Source organism: Rhinopithecus bieti, unplaced genomic scaffold (assembly GCF_001698545.2).
Source record: "Rhinopithecus bieti isolate Rb0 unplaced genomic scaffold, ASM169854v2 scaffold_3043, whole genome shotgun sequence".
Classification (NCBI taxonomy): domain Eukaryota; kingdom Metazoa; phylum Chordata; class Mammalia; order Primates; family Cercopithecidae; genus Rhinopithecus; species Rhinopithecus bieti.
Genome location: NW_016804580.1, coordinates 3,882,646 through 3,903,945, shown reverse-complemented (window position 1 = coordinate 3,903,945; position 21,300 = coordinate 3,882,646). Strand labels below are relative to the sequence as shown.

The window sequence follows — 21,300 nt, the reverse complement described above, 5'->3', positions numbered from 1 at the left end:
CTTTTTCTTTTTTTTTTTTTTTTTTTTTTTTTTTTGAGACAGTCGCACTCTGTCACCCAGGCTGGAGGGAGTGGTGGAATCCTGGCTTAGTGCGAAATCTCTGCCCCCACCCGTGTTCAAGCCATTCTCCTACCCCAGCTTCCCGTGTAGGTGGGATTATAGGAACCTGCCACCACACCTGCCTGATTTTTGTATTTTTAGAAGAGATGGGGTTTCTTCATGTTGGCAGGCTAGTCTTGCACTCCTGACCTCAGGTGATCTACCCTACCTGGCCTCCCAAAGTGCTGGGATTACAGGTGTGAGCCATCGCACCTGGCCCTAGTTATTATTATTTTTTTAAATTTTGTTTATGGTGTCTTTTACCACACTAAATACTTTTGTTTAAGAATCATCCATTTGATCAAGTTTTCAAATCTGTTTATCTTTTATTTTATGGCTGCTTAGTAAGCTTAGAAAAGACCTTCATACTTCCAGATTTTAAAATACTCTTGCATGCTATTTTCCCTAAGAAATTTTATACTTTTCCCCTATATATACTTTTAATAATTCTGAAATTAATTCCTGTGTATTATGCCAATAATAATTTACATTTTAAATTAATGGCTAACCAATTATCTTAATATCAATTATTACATATTCTAACTCATCCATTCTCATTAACTTGAAATGCCACCTATTTTATACTAATTTTATGTAACCACATTAAGCTATTGGTAGACTTTTTATTCTTTCCCAAGGGTCTATTTGTCTATTTCTGTTCCAGCTTCATAATATTTATTTTACAATGACTTTATAGCAAGCTATATTGTCAAGTATTGTAAATACCATTTCATAATTTTGACTTTAAGTTTTATTTTTCCAAGTGAACATTAAAATCCATTTGCCTATTTTAAAATCAAACAGAAATCTAAATTATTAACTAGATTTAATTAGTCAATGTAATTAATTGGCTAATGGTCATTTGTGCAATATTGAAAATCACTAACTCTGGAAAGTGGATTGTTCATTTTTTTTTTTTTATCCATTTATTTAGGTCTTCTGTGAGGGTCCTTCATTTGTGCTTTTTAGGGTTCTTTATGTGGGTGATGCATGTGTACTGTTCAGTATAGGCCTCTATATATTATAATAATTACTACTATTTCAGAATGGAGCCCTTTTCCAATTATCTAGTTTAATTATTATTACTACTGGTGAAAAGGAAATTCATCTAGTCTTTTATATTTATCTTATTTCCATCTATCTCGCTGAACCCTGTTTTCAATCTAATAGTATTGCAGTAAATTTACGTGGATTTCCTAGGCTGTCAATATCTGTAAAAATATCTGTTTCTTCTTTTTCAATATGTTTAGCTTCTACTTATTTTGGCTTGTACCTTTGGCTAAAACCCTGTGAGCAAACAGAATAATCCAAGGTCGGGCAGACCTCCCTGACTTAAAAAAAAAAAAAAAAAATCTTGGTTTTAAGGGAAAATGCCTTCAGTTTTTTGACAGAAAACACATTGACACTTTTTGAAGGGAGAGACTACAGTTTTGACTTTTAAATTTCTCCTATGTCCACCAATGTATTCAACTTTTATGCCTATTCTTGGGCCAATTTTAGTAATTTATGCTTTTCTATAAAACTGTCTTTTTCATAAGTTAGATTTGAAAATAATGCACCACCCTGCATGGCCTCTCAAGCTTATTACCTAAAATATATCTAAATATTCTCTACTTTAAATCGACTTTTTTGAAACTTTGGAATGATTTTCCTTTGCAAAGCATCCCAATGTTATTATGAGGATTTTTGTTAGTCCTCAACATTTGAGTACTACGTTATGCTTGAAAAAATAACAGCAGAGGCCATGGTCTTAAATTTTGATGATTTGTTTTGTATTCCACCTAGTAAAGAATGATTGTTGGTTGCTATGGAGATAATTTAGCTGATGTTAAATATGCAATTGGCAAACAGATTACTAGTGTCTCCCACTTAGATACACAATTTTTAAAAAAACATTCTTCAGTAAATAAAACAATTATTAATGATACATTTCAGCAATTGCAGTATCCTCTTTTAATTCACAGCTTCATCATGGCAGAGAAGGTTAGTTGTAAGCAAATGTCCATTTTCATCCTCTGCCTTAGTGAGAGGTTAGGTAATTTTTTAAAGTCATGGAGTTAGTTAGCAGTGGAGCTTATACCCAAACCTGGGTCTGTCAGTTTTTAGAATCATATCTCTTTCCTTTATTGTACACTGCACTGCACACAGGATATAATCTATATGCGTGTGGGTTTAGGGAATGTTCTAGAGAGGAGATTCTATATTAAATGGGAAGTAAAGGATGCATCTGGAGTTTTTCAGTTAGTCAAGGTGGGAAAGCATAAAATAGACAATATGGATTCTCATAGGAACGAAACTGCACAGTGTGTTAAAGAAAAGGAAAGAGTCAAATGCAAATAAAGCTAAGTTTTAGATTTTCCTTAAGGTATTTTATTCAAATTTGTACTCATAGTATCATGCAACCCTAGAATCATAAGCCATCTAGTCAGATCTCCAAAGAGTTAGCATCCACAAGGGTTGAGCATAGATCGTGGCCAAAGAACTAGGTTTGAATCTGGGCTCAAGCAACTGTTTTGTTTTTTGTCTCTGGGAAAAGTACTTAATTTCACCATGTCTCATCTCTCTCTCTCTCTCTCTCTCTCTCTTTTTAAAATAGAATCTCGTTCAGTCACACAAGCTAAAGTGCAATATGAGATTATAACTCACTAAAGCCTGGGCTCAAGCAATCCTTCCACTTCTGCCTCCAAAGTGCTAGGATTACAGGTGTGAGCCACTGTGCTCAGCCTCATCTAAACGTTCCCCATCTTTTTTTTTTTTTTTCTTCTTCTTCTTTTTTTGAGACAGTCTCACTCCGTCACCCAGGCTGGAGTATGAAGTGCAGTGGTGCGATCTCAGCTCACTGCAACCTCCACCTCCTGGGTTCAGGTGATTCTCCTGCCTTAGCCTCCAAAGCAGCTAAAATTATAGGCATGTGCCATCAACCACGACTAATTTTTGTATTTTTAGTAGAGTTGGAATTTCACTATGTTGGCCAGGCTGGTCCCAAACTCATGACCTCAAGTGATCCACCTGCCTTGGCCTCCCAAAGTGGTGGGATATAGGTGCGAGTCCCCGTGCCCGGCCAAAATGTCCCTCATCTTAACTGCTGAATTACACATACTATTACCTGCTCTACAGGTTTATGTCATGAGCATAGGCATGTCAAACACATAGGTGGTACTTGACATGTAATTATCAACAATAACACACTTTTTAGGTGATTTTAAAATTTGAGTCAAATGAAAGAAAGCTACAGAACAGTTTCAGTGATGATAACTATATTTTTTTTATTTTTCTTTAGCTTGGCCCAGAAAATAACTTTTCTATACCTGGCCCAAGGAAAGCTTCTTAACTGTTCTATGTTCCCTTTGCATTCCATGGTATGGGTGTATCATATAATAGATTATTCATCTGTGGGCATTTAGGATGTTTCCAATATTTTGAAATTATAAAAGTGACAGAGGCCTTATGGACATGGATTTTCATAGTGTTAGAACTGTGCTGCCTACAGAATAAATTCTATAAATGGAATTGTTAGGTCCCAAAGTAAATGAATATGTAGTTTTCTTAGAGATTACCAAATTCACCTCCATGAGAATTATACCAATTTGCATTAGCAATTAGCAAAGTGTTTCTTCATATCTTTGCTATCAGAATATGTTGCTTACTCAAGAAGTGAGAAATGACATCTTAGCATTGTTTTAATTTGCTTTTTTAAATAAATGAATCTTTTTTCATATGTTTATGCATTGTGATGGTTAATTCTATGTTTTAACTGAGCTAAGGGATGCCCAGATAGCTGGTAAAATATTATTTCTGAGTGTGTCTGTGAGGATGTTTCCAGAAGAGATTAGCATTTGAATCAGTAGACTGGGTAAAAAGGATTCACCTTCACCAGTGAGGGGAGGTTTCATGCAACCTATTGAGAGCCCAGATAGAATAAAAAGATGAAGGGAGGGGGAACTGGTTCCTTCTTGAGATGGGACAACCATCTTGCTGCTCTTAGACATCAGAGGTCTTGGTTGTCAGCCTTGGGATTTGGGATGTACAACACCCATCCCCAGTTCTCAGGCCTACAGCCTTGGACTGGGAGTTACAGCATTGGCTTCTCTGGTTCTTAGTCCTTTAAACTGGGACTGAATTACATCACTGTATTTACGGTTCTTCAGCTTGCAGACGGCATGTTGTGGGATTTCTCAGCCTCCATAACTACAGGAGCCAATTCTCATAAATCTTTGCTTATATATCTATACATATCCTATTAGTTCTGGTTCTCTGGGGAACATTGATAAATACAAGCATCATTCTCTATATTTTAAAATTAATTTTTTATCTCTTCTCTGTGATATTTGGGCTTTCTCTGTGTATTAAAATAGTTCTTTATGTATTAGGAATATTTGTCCTTTTTCTGATACATGCAACATAAGTATTTTCTCTCAGATTGCCACTTATCTTTTGATATTGCTTATGGTGGTAATTTTTGTCATTAAAAAAGGTTTTAAAATAAATTTTATGTAATTAATTTTATCTGTCTTCAAATACAATTGCATTTGAGTCATCAAAAAAAGCTTTTTCCTACATTCATAGTACAAAGAAATTTACTGTGTATTTCTTTAGTGTGTATGGTTTCACTTTGAACTCTGATTTAAGTCAAGATTATCTTTGTGTATATATAGTGTGAGGTATGGTTCTAATTTTATCTTTTTCCAAATACTTAACTAGTTGCCCCAATACTCCCTTTTAAAAAGTTCATCTTTGTCCAGAAATTTGAGATGCCATCTTTATCATTTACTAAGTTTTCATATGTACTTGGATTCATTTTTTAACTTTCTACTCTGCTGGTCTGAAATGTCGAATTGTCTGTTCAAATGCCTGCATAATGCTGTTTAATAATAAAAGCTTTATAGCCGGGCGAGATGGCGGGCGCCTGTAGTCCCAGCTACTCGGGAGGCTGAGGCAGGAGAATGGCGTAAACCTGGGNAAAAAAAAAAAAAAAAAAAAAAAAAAAAAAAATAATAATAATAATAAAAGCTTTATTCTATTGATACTGGTATTCTCATAGCTTCTCATGGCTACTCAGATTCTCATAGGTTGGGTTTTTTTTATTTTTTTCAGTGTTTTACTAGCTATTGTTCCACTTATTTTTCCATATGAATGCAATATCTAATTGTTTACCCCTACAAAAAGCTTGTAGGTCTTTTTGTTGAGATTGTGTTAAACTTATAGAATTATCTAGGGAGAAGTAACACCTTTATGATGTTGAGTCAACTATCCAGGAAAGGAAATGTTTTTCCACTTGTTTAAGTTCTTCCGGATTGTTTTTATTATATAGCTTTGCTTTTATTTTATTAAATATATTTCTAATATTTTATCTTTTGTTGTCAATGTGAATAGAGTTTTGTTTTCATTTTCCTTTGAATAGTTTTGTCTATGTATGTAGACTATTAATCTAAGAATACTAATTTTACATCCTCCAAACCTGCTTACTAAATTGTTTTTCTTGTTTGAATTAACTTTTATCAATTTTCTAGGGTTTTCCAGGTATACCATCATGATAACTTCTTTTCTAATCCTTAATAATTTTTTTCTTATTGGTGACTACCTCCAGTGCAATATAAAATATCAGTTTAACTAGTGGTTATATTTGCTTTGTTTCTAATTTTAATGGAAGTGCTTTTTATGGTTTTCTCTTAAGGAAGATGCCACATTTAGGAATAGGGAATACAGAGTTTACCATACTTAAAAAATATCCATCAATTTACATTTTCTGTAGTGCCTCTTCTTAAAATATAAAGAATGGATGTTAAAATTTTCAAAGACTTTTCACAACTCTGGAGACAATCACAAGAGTTTTCTTTGTTCCTTCACTTTCAGAAGTCTAATGCCAGCCAAATCCCTTGTCCTCTTGTGTTATTTGGTTCTTTTCCTAGAGGCCATGAAATTTTTTTTCTGTATCTTAAAGTTTAATATTTTACCAGGATATGCATTAGAGTTTTTGGTTTTGTGTTAAAATTTTCAGGTACTTGCTGACTTTTTCAATAGGTAAATTCAGGTCTCTTTTCATTTTTTGAAAAAAGTTTACTTGAATTATAGTTCAAATGTGAGTTCTGTTCTACTATTTTATTTTCCTCTTTAGGGACTCCAATCATATGAATGTTCTTTTTCTTCCACTTTAATTACTTTCTCTTTGATTCTCCTTACTTTATCTAATTTTCATTTCCTTATTTTCCACTTTTGTTAAAATTTCTTAATACATTTATATTTGAATATATCATCCTTTGAAAATGATAATTTAATCTTTACTTTTTCAATTTCATTTTTTCCTGGGTTCAAGGAATTAAGTTAATTCAGCCAATTTATTTCCTTGGGTTCAATTAATTCTTGCTTTTTTTTTAACGCATTTTTATACTTAGACTTTAAATTTTTAAATTAAAGTGTTGCGTGTATTTGTTTTCAAATAACCCCAATTATATGTTTTTTAAAATAATATTCAATTTAGCTTGGAATTGGACTTAAGGGTCTTAATGTATTTTATTTTTTACACCATGTTTCTTTGTTGTTTTTTGGGTAGGGAAAGGAAGTGTTCTAACTGAATTTTATTTTTAACAAAGGCCTTCCATGAATGAAAATTTCATTTGTCTCTTCATATTATGAAATTTGAGATAGTTTACAAGATTTCTAATTTAAGAGCACCCTCTTCTGTCATTGCAGTAAAATGGAATTTCTTTAATAGATGACAATTTTTTTTTTTTTGGTAGTTGCTCTATCCTATAAATTGGAGAGTAATTTCTTTTTAGCATGATGGACGCATCATACGCTTACTCAGTACTTCCTGCTGCATACATAGGAAATCCCCCACTAATTCTTTTTTGAATGATAGTTTGGGTTATGGTGAGGTCATTTTCTCATATTTCAATACATTTCAAGAATATATTTTAATGTATTGATGCTTTTCTTTGAAATTTCAGGACTTTACATTCATTCATCATTTATTTTGTGAGCCACCTACTAAAATAACTCTTGCAATGTCAGGTATACATTAGGGACTGGTCATGAAAAGGTATTGAAGACATGACCTTTGTTTTCTTGGCTCATGGTCTTCAAAATTTTTGCCCATGAACTCTCCAAAGGAGTTTTGAAAACTTTCACAGTCCCTTTAATTTTAAGTTAAAATTAATGTTTTCAGGTTAATATTAATAAATTGCAAAAGATACAATTTCCAGGTTACTGTAAATGAAACCGACATCACTCTCTTAAATGCAAATGTTGAAAATGTAATTACAATGGTGATGGAATATGTGTCATCTTTCAATACAAAATACCTAAAAGTTTTTAATAGTTGGACATTTTAATTGGGAGCTAAACATCAAATATACATAGACACGAAGAAGGGAACAACAGACACTGGGGCCTGCTTGAGAGTGGAGGGTGGGAGGAGGGTGAGGATAGAACTACTACCTATTGGGTACTATGCTTATTACCTGGGTGATGAAATAATCTGTACACCAAACCTCTGAGACATGTCATTTTTTTATATAACAAACCTACACATGTACCCGTGAACCTACAATAAAAGTTAGTAAATAAGTAAAAAAAAAAAAAAAAAAAAAAAAAAAATTAAATGTACCTTTCCTCCTTAAACTAATCTTTTGATTTCTCTTCTCGACATATTTTTATCCTAATCTATTTTATACTTTAAGGTCTTTGATTATATTATTAATTTTTTTCTGTCACAAAATATGAATATTATTATTATTATTATTGAGACAGGAACTCACTCCGTCACTCAGGCTGTCGCGATCACAACTCATTGCAGCCTCTACCTCCCAGGCTCAAGCAATACTCCTGTCTCAGTCTCCCAAAGTACTGAGACCATGAAGGTGAGCCACTGCGCATGGCCTTTATTTGGATGAAATGCTTTTTATTAACCAAGATGTTTTCACGTTGTCATGTTTGTCAGATAGTAATTTAGTTTTGATATTTTGAACAAATTATCAGGTCAGAAATATAAATTCTTGCAAAAGATAAATAAGAATTAATAGCTAGAAAAACTTGCAATGCAATGATGTCAATATATAATGTTACACTTTACAATAAATGTTTCTTTCAGAAAAGCAACTGATCTGTTATGCTATTGTTATTTATTCCTTTCGTTCCTTTTTTGTGTTAGTTTTAAACATTTTTCACTCCCATTTTATTAATTTACATAATGTGTAATTTGTAAGAAGTCAGCATATTTAACAATTTTTCGATGACCATAATTGTTGGAGGTATCCTTAAAAATGAAAACTAGCAAAACAAATTCTGATCATCATAAAGAACAGAATTTTACTGGAAATGCATTTTTTAGATAGATGGGGCTGATTTTCAACAGGCAGTTTTGTAAAACTAATACTCATAAAATATTGTGGAAAGGGAAGCAAGAGAGGAGAGGAGCCAGAAGGAGGAAAAAGCGACCGTCCCTGGTTGGGCTGGAATCGGCTTCCCAGAAAAAACATCACCTATGTTGGATCTAAAGGATGAAAAGGCATCCTCTGGGCAAATAGGTTAAAAAAGAGAAGGTTCTAGACAGAAGGATCAGTTTATCCAAAGCTTAGAGAAATAGAAGAACATGGCCTGTCCAGAAAACTGGTCTTTTAGAACACATGACATTTGCGATGCCTAGGAGATATCCAAATAAAATCTGAATGAGATCTGGCGTCGTGTCTCTGGTTAAATGTAGAGTCTGGTCTGCTGGTAAGCTGTATTCAAAGTCTACAAATTTTATACCCAGGTCCAAAGCTAAACAAGATTAGATAGTGAGTGAGTGCAGACAGACAGGACAGAAACCGCAAGCACTGTCTAACATCCCAATATTTAGACAACAGGAAAGAAAAGGAATGGGTGAAGGAGAGGGACAGGCATAGTCAGTGATATCCCAGAAACCGGGTAATAAGAAAGAGCAATCCACGCTAAACACTGCCAAGATGAAAAGGTGAAAAGTAAAGATTATCACTTTATTATAAATTCCAGGTTAAAGTGCCTTTTTAATATGAGGGGTTTCAAATTTACAAGAAGAAAATAAACAACCCCATTAAATAGTGAGCAAAGGACATGAATAGACACTTTTTGAAAGAAGACACACACACAGCCAATAAGCATATAAAAAAAAGCCCAACATTACTGATCATTACAGGAATAGAAGTCAAAACCATAGTGACCTATCATCTCACACCAGTCAGAATGGCTATTACTAAAAAGTCAAAAAATATCAGATGCTAGCAAGGTTGTGGGGGGAAAAGGAACACTTATATACTGCTGGTGAAAGTATAAATTCAACCATTGTCAAAGCGGTGTGGTGATTCCTCAAAGAGCTAAAAACAGAACTACCACTGGACCCAGCAATCCCATTACTGGGCATATACTCAAAGGAATATAAGTTTTTCTATCATAAAGGCACCTTCACATATATGTTCATTGTAGCACTATTCACAATAGCAACGATGAAGAATCAATCTAAATGTCCATCGATGGTAGACTGGATAAAGGAAATGTGGTACGTATACACCATGGAATACTATGCAGCCTTAAAAAAAGAATTAGATCATGTCCTTTGCAGGAACATGGATGGAGCCAGAGGCCATAATCTTTAGCAAACTAATGCAGAAACATAAAACCAAATACCACATGTTCTCACTTGTAAGTGTGAGCTAAATGATGAGAACACATGGATGCACAAAGGGGAACAACAGATACTGGGGCTTACTGCAGCACGGAGGGTGAGAGGAAAGAGAGGATCACGCAAAATAAAAAATGAGTATTAGGCTTAGTACTTGGGTGATGGAATAATCTGTACAAAATCCCCCATGACAAGTTTACTTAATAAATATTTGACTCAATAAATTTTTAATAAATAAAACTACACGTGTTGGTTTGTTACATAAGTAAACTCATCATGGAGGATTTTGAACCTAAAATAAACCCTGAACCTAAAATAAAGATTAAAATAATATACAAGGGATTTAAGAATTTAAAATTTTGTGTGTCTATGTGTGTTTGTGTAAAGAAAAACATATCTAAATGGATACAAACCTTACTACTACAGACTAGGATTTGACTGTCAAGAGTTCTACTTTTGCCTGATACACTACTGCATGTTTTAAAAGACTTATGACAACCCACATATATTACCTTTTAGTTCATAATTTTAAAGAAAGAAAAATTTGAATGAAATGGCTAAGCTATTACAACACAGAAAAAGTTTCAAAAGTCATTTTTTCATACCTACATTCTAGACAGCACTAATTCCAACATTTGTTTGCACTGATGTTCATTATAGTTATTTCACTATTTGTAAAGTATGATTTGCTATCAAAAATAATACTTTAGGACATTTGATTGACTTTCTTAGCAGTAAATTCCTTTCTACATTTTTCTCCATTGACTTCCTTTCTTCTCCCAATTCTCTGTCTCATTTCCCTCACCTTCGAGTTCTCCCATTTGAGAGAAGTTTAGGACTTCACCATCTGGATTTTAATTTTTTAAGTTTATTTAAGACCACAACAAGAATGTAAAGCTCTTTTCTTGCTCTTTCTGGGAGTCTTCTGGCCTAACTGTCAGGATTGAAGAGGACAAAATCAAACCTCTTTACTGTAAGCAGTTGACATTAATATTATTTACTCAGTTGATACTTAGTAAACATTATTTATGGTATAATTCAAACTTCTTTCAGAAGATTTTATAAATTAATATTATGTATCCTGTTTTCCATCAAGTAATAGTTTCTGATAAATTAATTTCCATGGAAACTGACATGGGGAAAAGTATAATTCTGTTGACATGCTGAGAAATAAATTATGTAAAACATTGAAAGAGAAAACAGTTTCAAGAAACTCAGTAGTAGTTACATTTCAACAATGTTAAACTAAAGCAGTGTCTAAATATAGTCCATCATAAAATTTTTGCTATTGTTTTAATTGGTAGATTTTAAAATTTTTTTAGGAATAAACTACTTTTTCTAAATTATGTGTGTTGATTCAGAAAGAAATAAGGACTCAAACAACTATTAATCATTGTTTTTCAGATACCTTTGTGTGTTTTGTAATGATTTGAGTAGCAACCTTCAATGAGTTTTCTAATAAGGAAAGTGATATATCCATTGGTCTGTTAGCTTATACAGGCATAAACACAAATATAATGAAATATGCATCATTTCCTTTGGAGTTCATGAAACTATTTTGCACAATTCCCCAAAGGGTGAGAGAATAAATCAAGCCATCTTTGATATGCAATATAAATATTTCCCCAAAGAAATCACAAGGCCTATTTTTGTTTACTCTTGCTTTGAGTCTGCAAATGTATTTCTTATCTATACCTTAATTTTACTTATAAATACCCACTGCATACACAAGCAAATGATTTTATTTATAAATTAATTTCATCCTTTGTTGTTAAAGAGAAATATGAACTTTGAAATGAAGACAGAAAATACACAAAGTTCATCTGAAATAGAAAGATATTCATATCAGAAAAAAATCTTTTAAAAACCTGATAGAAATATTAAATGCAAAGAACAGTATTATTAAAATTATATATTCCACATATAAAATTATGAAAACATACACAATCATAATAAATAACACATATTTCTCTGAAATGTACTCACATATTCCTTTACCTTATTCAAACAGATAAATGTAAATAGTGCCATTATCCACTACTTTTACCTTACTAACCACATACTGATTGATGCTCTATTATATCAGCCTATAGAAAAATAAGTAAGCCAGCTTCAAAAAATCATAAAAAAAATTAAACAATGCTTCTTACCGACACATAGGACCATTTTTCTCCACTACACAAGTCCCACCATTTCTGCAGTAATTTAATGGACATTCTAAAAAGAAGCATCACAAAGATGCCAGTTAATTATAAATAGTATTAGGAGAGAAGAGAAGATATCACTATTTGTCATGACATTAAATCTAATAATCTCTGAGAGTAAATTCCTTTTCAGTTGCAAAAAGCAAAAGAATTCCCGTAGGTTACTTTCCTGTACTCCCTTCAAATTTGACCACTGGCCCCTGCTGCCCTGAATGTGTTCATGCCCTTCACATGCCTGAATGATCCACAAAAAGAGAAGACTTAAAAAAATTATTTACTTGTTTAATTTAAAAAAAATTTTTTTTTAGCAAAAAATCTGGTCACTATACACTATATATACATGTACATATATATGTATGTATATGTATATATATAGTGTGTGTATATCTATAGTGCATATATATAGTCTGTGTGTGTGTGTATATATACACACATATGTATACACACACACACACAGTATAGTGACCAGATCAGGGGATCAGGGAAGTTGGCATATCCATCATCTTATAAATTTACTGTTTCTTTGTGTTGAGAACATTCAGTATACTCCTTGGAACTATTTGAAACTGTATGATATATTATTGTTAACCATAGTCATCTCACAGTGCTTTAGAACACTAGAACTTCTCCCCTGGATTGGGGAGAAGTTTATTTAGAATGTGTCTGCATGACATATTTGTGATGACAATAAAGTGTTTTGTTTACTGAAACATTTCTCTAGTTCTACACAACAGTCCTCATGTCACGGCAGGCAAAAGCCTTTTGTGATATGTCACTCACGAGCATGCAGATGTCCTACCTCTGCATCCGTGATCGATGTCATTATAACTCAGGTTTGTCCCTGGTCTTCTTATTTCACTGCTTGTGTCACTCCCTAGTTCTAGTTTAACAGGAACATTTATTTTCAAAGGTGGTTTACTTAATAGGTTAAAAAGAAGCTAAATATCTTCATAGAGTAACTACTGGGAGAGTGGTTAGCACATTTAGTTCCTAATACTGTGTTCATATGAACTGCCTCCTTATACCCTCACGAGACATCTAGATCCACCAAGGCCTGTCAATTCCCCTATTTAGTGAAGACTCAAGTTGTTCCTAGGCTTTTTGTTTTTACTTGACACATTGCAATTGCACATATTTATGGGGTATAATTCAACACCTCTCTTGCAGGATACCAGTCCTCCCTCGGTGGGTTACTTTAACTCCAACACTTGATTAAAATTTCCTGTCTTTAATTTTAATTGAATAAATACATTCTGAGCACCCATAAAATGTCTGGCACTGGGCTGGGCACTGGAAATATACTAATAAATAATATAGACATCTTAGTATAGTTGTTAAGACTGAGGGCACAGGAGCCCAATTGCTCATCTCAGCTCAATTTATTAGCTGAGTAGTATGGGGTAAGGTAGTTAATATCTCTGTGCCTCTATTTGCTTTCTGTAAACAAGGTTAACAAATAATAACTATCTCATAGGTTTGTGAGACTATTAGAAGAACAACCAGTTCATAGTATGAGTTTAATAAATATTGACTTTAAAAAGATATACAACCATGGTCCCTGCTCCTACTGTCCTTCCAGATGCAAAAAAAAAATAAAATAAAATAATAATAAAAAAAGTGAGTGTGGCATTAAAATGCAGAACGAAATTACTCTATTGGGATGGATGTTGTAAGAGTGATGGGAACACCAAGAAGAGCACTTTGGTCACATTTGGGGAGTAAGAAAAAGCTTTCTGGAGAGAATCGGTAGCCATTTATTTGGGCAGTAGTGGTAGTGTGTGTGTGTCAAGGTGAGCATAAAGACCCAGAGGCCGCAGAAGAGGGTGTAGCATGTTTGAGGAACTGAAGACAGCCCAGTCTGGTTGAACTGCTCATAATACAAAGATAGTGTAGAAAAAAGTCAGAGACACACAGGTTTTGGGTCACATCAGCCCAGCCAAGATTTTAAGAAGGGAAGTGCCATGTTTCATGTGTTAGAATTCTGGCTGCAGTGCGTCAAGTCAACAGAAAGACCAAGCCTAAAATTTGAGAGCCCCGTTAAGAGTTTTTTTTGTAATAAACTAGCAAAAACATAATGGTTGCCTGAATTAAAGGGTTAGGATGGGTTTGGGGGTACAAAGTTGTTGACCTTTCAAGAGATATTTAAATATTAGGATTGAAACATCTCGGTGACTATTTGGAAGAGTCAAGGATAATGTCCACCTTTCTGGCTGGGTCACTGGCTAGTTGGTGGTTTCATTCACTGAGGGGAATTTATGGGGAATTAAGATTTTTAAAGGAAAAGATAATGTTATGCTTTAAGTGCATAAGGGGCATCCAAGTGGAAGTGACCTGACCTGTGGGCATTGGAATTCGCAGGTCTCAACCTCAGACGAAATATTTAATACGAAGTAGAGATATAGATTTGAGGCTTTTCTTCAGATATTTTTCTCTGCCTTTTAGATAGCATCACTGTTCGGAGTTTTTCAAGTCATTTTGAAATCATTGTTTCTGGTACTATAGGGTCACATAGATAATGTTCCTTGTCTTTGATAAGCCCAATCTTAGCAGAGACAGAGAAAACACTTACTAGAACAGAGAAATGATAATCATGAAGGAAGTGAGAAAATAGAGAACTAGAAATTTTATGTAAGCAATACGTATTGAAGTAAAACAAGGAAAGGCTGGCATGAGAGAGTAGACTGTTAAGCAGTGATAATGTTTGGTTTTGTGTCCCCATCCAAATCTTATGTCAAACTGTGATCCCCAGTGTTGGATGTGGGACCTAGTGGGAGGTGACTGGATCATGGGAGTGGTTTCCAATAGTTGAGCACCATCCCCCTAGTGCTGTCTCATGGTGGAGTTCTCATGAGATCTGGTTGTTTGAAAGCATTTAGCACTTTCCCCTTCTCTCTCCCTCCCCTGCCAGCCATGTGCTTGCTTTGCCTTTGCCTTCCATCATGATTGTAAGTTGCCTGAAGCCAGCTTAGAAGCAGAATCCTGTCTAACCTGCAGAACCATGAGCCAATTAAACCTCTTCTTCTTCTTTTTTTTTTTTTTCCAAATAAACTACCCATTCTCAGGTATGCCTTTATAGCAGTGTGAAAATGGGTTAATAAAGGCAGTCATTGCACACTAGAGAAGGGATAGCAGGCATTAAGAAAGAGGAAAGCAAGGAAGGAGGGAAGTTGCAGTTTAGGATCAAAACTGAAATATATCTTGAGTCTGGCATCATTTTTGGTTTCAAAAAAAAATCAGCAGTTTGTTTTCCCAGGAATGTATTTCCCATCTTGCCCTCCCTTAGTCCTCCTTAACTAATTACATAAAACAAGGGAGTAAGGTGCCTAAGACGAGAGTAAGGAGCTCCGTCCCTCAGGACTGGGTGGCATGCTCCACTGAACAGAACAGACATGAGGTCTGCTTTACAAATAAGAAATTTGCTGATTTGACTGAACAATAGCCACCAATATGATAAAGCACAAATTGGTATAAACCTTGTTAGATAAGCTGTTTTATGGTCATTTTTGATCTTGGGTGTAATTTCAGTCTTCCTCAAATATGGATTTTGTTTTATTGAAAAATGAGAACAGTGTCGGAGACTGCAGAGTATCAGAAAACAAACAGTACAGCAGAGCTGCTCATTTTGGGGTGGGTCATTCATATTTAAATTGATTACAGAAAATGAAACATAAGCTTGCTTTACATCAGAATGCTTCTGTGTGAATCTAAACATGCATTTTTGTGCTGTATAGTGGAGTGCAATGCAAAGAACACAGATGTTCACTGGAAACAGAGGTGAGTCCTGTTGTTTTGCAGGGCAGAAAACTCCCAGTTTGTCTCTGTGATAAGATTTTATAACTTTCTGCTTTAGACCCAGGTTCTTTATCCATAATACAGAAAGACACAGCGCAAAGTATTTTCAGCTTTGATTTACTCAAAACAATTTTAAGCAGAGAGCAAATGAAACGGGGAAGGAGATGGATATGGCTAATTAGCCATGAAGAGGCTGAGTATTTCCAGGAGATAAGTAGATATAATTCCCAATATGGGAAATGGGAATCTATGGGGCAATATTACCATTAGCAGAGGTTTCCAATCTTTAGCCACAGCAATGTCTCTCTGGCTTGTAGCCCTTTGTGTTGGTTATTATGAATATGTGTCTGGAGGCCAATACAAGTGACAACTGGTTACACAGAAATATCATTCTGGTTATCTCACATTGACTCCCAAAGAGCAACACACATATAAAAACAATAGTAAGTTTTAAGCTTAAATAGAAATAATTTGCAAGTAAGCCTCCATTTTTCCCCCTTAATGTACATAGAGACCAGGGAAGTGACAGGTGCTATATACTAGTTTTCTGGGAAGATTGATACCACATGAATCCTGGTGCTCCCTGATGATACCTGGCTCAGTCATTTAAGAGTTATGGGACTTTGAGCTAGGTACTCTAAGATTTTTCATGTAGAGGCCGGGCGCGGTGGCTCATGCCTGTAATCCCAGCACTTTGGGAGGCTGAGGCGGGAGGATCATGAGGTCAGGAGATCGAGACCATCCTGACTAACACAGTGAAACCCTGTCTCTATTAAAAATACAAAAAAATTAGCCAGGCATGGTCGTGGGCGCCTGTAGTCCCAGCTACTCAGGAGGCTGAGGCAGGAGAATGGCGTGAACCCAGGAGGCAGAGCTTGCAGTGAGCCAAGATCGTGCCACTGCACTCCAGCCTGGGCGACAGAGCGAGACTCCGTCTCAAAAAAAAAAAAAAAAAAAAAAAGATTCTTCAAGTAGAAATATGTATGATATCACTTCCTTATAGGACTGCTAGGAAGGTTAAATTAAATTTGTTATCATTTTTATACTAGTGAATGGTGTGTATAAGGTATTAAATAATTGTTCTCAATCATCTTTCCATATTGGGGGGAGTATCTGCATTGCCTATGAAACCTAGTTTCCTTGACATTGCTCTCTCCATCTTCTCCTTCTTCTCTTCCTTTTCTTCCTTTGTGGTTATAATCACCATCACCACTACCATTTATATAAGGCCTACTATGTGTCAGGGACTGGCCTAAGAGTTTTACATGTGTTATCTCACTTAGTCCTCATAACATTGTGTCTTATATACCATAATTATCCTCATTTTGCAGAGGAGGAAAGTGTGGCCTCAAGTGGTTCACATAACTTACTTGAGTTAATAGCAAAGAAGCATCTGAACTAGAACTAAACCCTGTCTTCTGACTCCAAAGCCTGTTAGAGTAAAAATGTCAAATGATTAGCTATTTAGCTCAGAATTTCTACAACTACTTGCAGTTTTTGATGCTGTGGGCATACGAACCCCTTTGAATCACATGGCATTTATATACTGTCCCAGATAAGTATGCATATACACGATTATTTGCACATAGTTTGAAGAGATATATACACCCTAGGAGTCTACCCAAAGATTTTGTGCAACAAACCAAGTCCCAGAGGGAAGGGATTATTCTCTTTATCTTGAAATCCTGGCACAGGGACTACAGGAAAATCTATCAAGCCTCAAAAGTTGATATCATAGAAGCAGAGAATAGAACAGTGCTTACCAGTGACTAGAGAGGGGAGGAAAAGGACAGGCAGAGGTTGGCCAATGGGTATAAAGTTACTATTAGATAGAAGGAACAAGTTTTGTGTTCTGTTGCACAGTAGGGTAACGGGTAAATATTAAGATATTGTATATTACAAAATGGCTAGGAGAGAGGCTCTTCAACGTTCTTACCACAAAGAAATAATTAATGCATGAGGTGATGGATAAGCTAACCACCCTGATTTGATCATTATACAAAACATATGCACTGAAACGTCAAATTGTACCCCATAAATATGTACAATTATGATGTGTCAATTAAAAAATAAAAATAATAACAAACAAACTTGAAGTAGCTCCACAGTACTTGCCTGAGAAGTATTTGCGTTTGTTTTGTTTGGTTTTTAAATACTTCTGAAACTTTATTAAGCTGTATCATCATCGTCGTCATCATCATCATCATCACCACCAGCATTGTCAGTGTTTTCATGTATTTATATTTATAATGTCCCATCCTACAATTGTACATTTTTAGTGTCCTTTCCTAATTCTTCTTCAAATGAATGATTATCATAATTATAGTTTCACCTTAGCATAAGCTTTATTAACCTCTACTACTGCAAATGACTAGAAAAACACTTTCGGTTTAGATTTAGCCAGACAAATTCTGGCCAATAACTTCTGGTTGCAAAGCAACCAAAACTGGAAAATAATATACTTTTATAATATAAGTTAGGCATGAACAGGATTCATTGAAATATGTGTAGCCTGCAACATTTATACAGTGCCCGACCTTAATATTCTTGTTTATGACTTAAACCTCAGGGTGGGTGAGGCCAGATTCTGATCGTGGTGAGACCACTACGGGAATTATTGGATACTGTAAAGATTGGGTTCACAAAAGCCTAATAAATCCTGACCTTAAAAGAATATAATGTTGGAAAGAAAGAGTAATGTGTAATATACATTGACAAATCTTTAGTGTGGATCAGGCTTAAAGACATCTTTAAAACAGAAGCTTGGCTTTATTATACTTGATTGACAGTCCAAAAAGCATACAACATGTAAATAGATAAAACATAATATAATAGGGATTTTATTTCTGAAAACTGTATTTCACTAGTTCTTTATTTTACTCTAACTCAATAGCTGTGTCAACATGACCTACACTTTGGAAGTGAACTGTAAACATGACTGGTGACTGATGAAAAGAGACGGACAACAAAAATGTGTTCTACAGTACTACCTGCAGATTGTCTGTTGCTGGGTATGAATGACAAGTATTGTTTTTCTGATCCCACTTTTAAAAGCAGACTATATCAAAGAAGCTAATAAATTATAACATATTATATTTGTGCTCATATAGGACCATGCTGAAGATAATCTCATCTTTATGTAAATAAGTTTGGGTCTGGCATAAATACTGTCTCTTACTAGTGTCAAAGAATGGAGCTATTCAGTAATGGCTTTCTTACTTTCTGTAAAGAAAATAATACTGGTATCTTATCTGAAGCACATGCATTCTGAGTACAGAAAAAGTGACAAAGAGTATCCATCTTTGCACATTTTATGGGGCCAGATTTGGTCACTTTTTCATTTGCTTTTGCACTCATAAAATGCAGTGCTGTGTGAGTACTCACTTCCAGCATTATACAAAAATAAGACTTTTCACAATGTGATTTGATTACAATTATCATGCTTCTACCACAGATCTCATAATGTTCTCCTCTCTTGAAAGATACAGAGTATTTTCTTAACTAGTTTTGATATAAAATATTTCCAATTTATTTAGGAAATTTCACTGAATATATCTCTATCATTAATTTATATTATCCTTTAGTTAGGACAAAATCATATTGCCTTTAATGGTCTGTAATTTTATATGTCACCTATGTGAAATAAAAAAAAATCATTTACTCAGGAGAGATGTTAACAAGGGGCTACAATAAATTAGAAAATTCTAAAGCAGCTTTGATAAAAGTATAATGACAGATATATACCATCAGTTCTTATGCTGTATAAATGTTCCAAGATCAGAAGAAAGAAAAATGTTTAGAAGTCAAACTAAGGTTTAATAAATTTAGTTTTAAATATGTAACTAGATTATGCAAATAGAAAACTCTTATAAAGAAGTGGACAAAAGAAGACCACAATTTAAAAATAAAACAATAGCACTAGATTGAATAGGGTTTCTTTATTATAGAAACCAAGCAATTTTCAGAGGAGAGATTATTAAATGCTAATAATCTTAAATTACATTGTGTTAAAATTACATCTTTGATTTTTCTTATCAAACATTATGTAGATCTAGCATGAGCTCATTATATGTTTATAATTTTTAGAAATGTAGCAATTAATGTCAACATACTTTCTGCCCCCAAACCAAGAATAGAAATCCAATTATTCCATGCTTGCCATTATTTAGAACCTCAAGTTTTAATATTTTCATTGTGTGCAGGTTAAGTTGCTGGTTCATATCACAGGAATATTTTAATGGAAATGGGGTACCTGAGCAGCTGGACTCATCAAGCTGGAAATCCATGCAGTCGGCAAAAGCATCACAGCGCTGGTGGGCTGGGATACAGCTATTAGAGGAGGCACATACCAGAGCTCCATTAGAACAGCTCTTGTTGGCTGCAAACAAAAAGAATAATGATCAGGGATGCAAGCATTTTTTTTTTGTCCCAGTGAATTATCACAACAAAATAATAAGTAACAGTTTATTATATTACTCTTTTTTTTTTTATTATACTTTAAGTTCTAGGGTACATGTGTACAACGTACAGGTTTATTACATATGTATACATATGCCATGTTGGTGTGCTGCACCCGTTAACTTGTCATTTACATTAGGTATATCTCCTAATGGTATCCTTCCCCCCTTCCCCCATCCCACAACAGGCCCCGGTGTGTGATGCTTCCCTTCTTGTGTCTAAGTGTTCTCATTGTTCAATTCCAACCCATGAGTGAGAACATGCAGTGTTCGGTTTTTTGTCCTTGCGATAGTTTGCTGAGAATGATGGTTTCCAGCTGCATCCATGTTCCCACAAAGAACACAAACTCATCCTTTTTTACGGCTGCCTAGTATTCCATGGTACATATGTGCCACATATTCTTAATCCAGTCTATCATTGATGGAGATTTGTGTTGGTTCCAAGCCTTTGCTATTGTGAATAGTGCCGCAGTAAACATACGTGTGCATGTGTCTTTATAGCAGCATGATTTATATTCGTTTGGGTATATACCCAGTAATGGGATGGCTGGGTCAAATGGTATTTCTAGTTCTATATCCTTGAGGAATTGCCACACTGTCTTCCACAATGGTTGAACTAGTTTACAGTCCCACCAACAGTGTCAAAGTGTTCCTATTTCTCCACATCCTCTCCAGCACCTGTTGTTTCCTGACTTTTTAATGATCACCATTCTAACTGGTGTGAGATGGTATCTAGGAATCCAAATTACAAGGGATGTGAAGGACCTCTTCAAGGAGAACTACAAACCACTGCTCAGTGAAATAAAAGAGGACACAAACAAATGGAAGAACATCCCATGCTCATGGATAGGAAGAATCAATATTGTGAAAATAGCCATACTGCTCAAGGTAATTTATAGATTCAATGCCATCCCCATCAAGCTACCAATGACTTTCTTCACAGAATTGGAAATAACTACTTTAAAGCTCATATGGAACCAAAAAAGAACCTGCATTGCCAAGACAATCCTAAGCCAAAAGAACAAAGCTGGAGGCATCACCCTACCTGACTTCACACTATACTACACGGCTACAGTAACCAAAACAGCATGGTACTGGTACCAAAACAGAG

General features: G+C 34.7%; 1 protein-coding gene across 2 annotated transcripts in view; it reads right to left on the bottom strand.

Moving 5' to 3' along the window:
• Positions 1-21,300, bottom strand: part of MALRD1 (MAM and LDL receptor class A domain containing 1) — a 715,118-nt gene that overhangs the window by 101,242 nt on the left and 592,576 nt on the right. For both annotated transcript variants that reach the window (XM_017869225.1, XM_017869224.1), the window contains exons 35-36: positions 19,985-20,110; positions 11,887-11,953 (exon numbers count right to left, since the gene is read on the bottom strand). In XM_017869225.1, the coding sequence (XP_017724714.1) occupies positions 11,887-11,953; positions 19,985-20,110 (193 nt within the window). The remainder of the gene's footprint in view (positions 1-11,886; positions 11,954-19,984; positions 20,111-21,300) is intronic.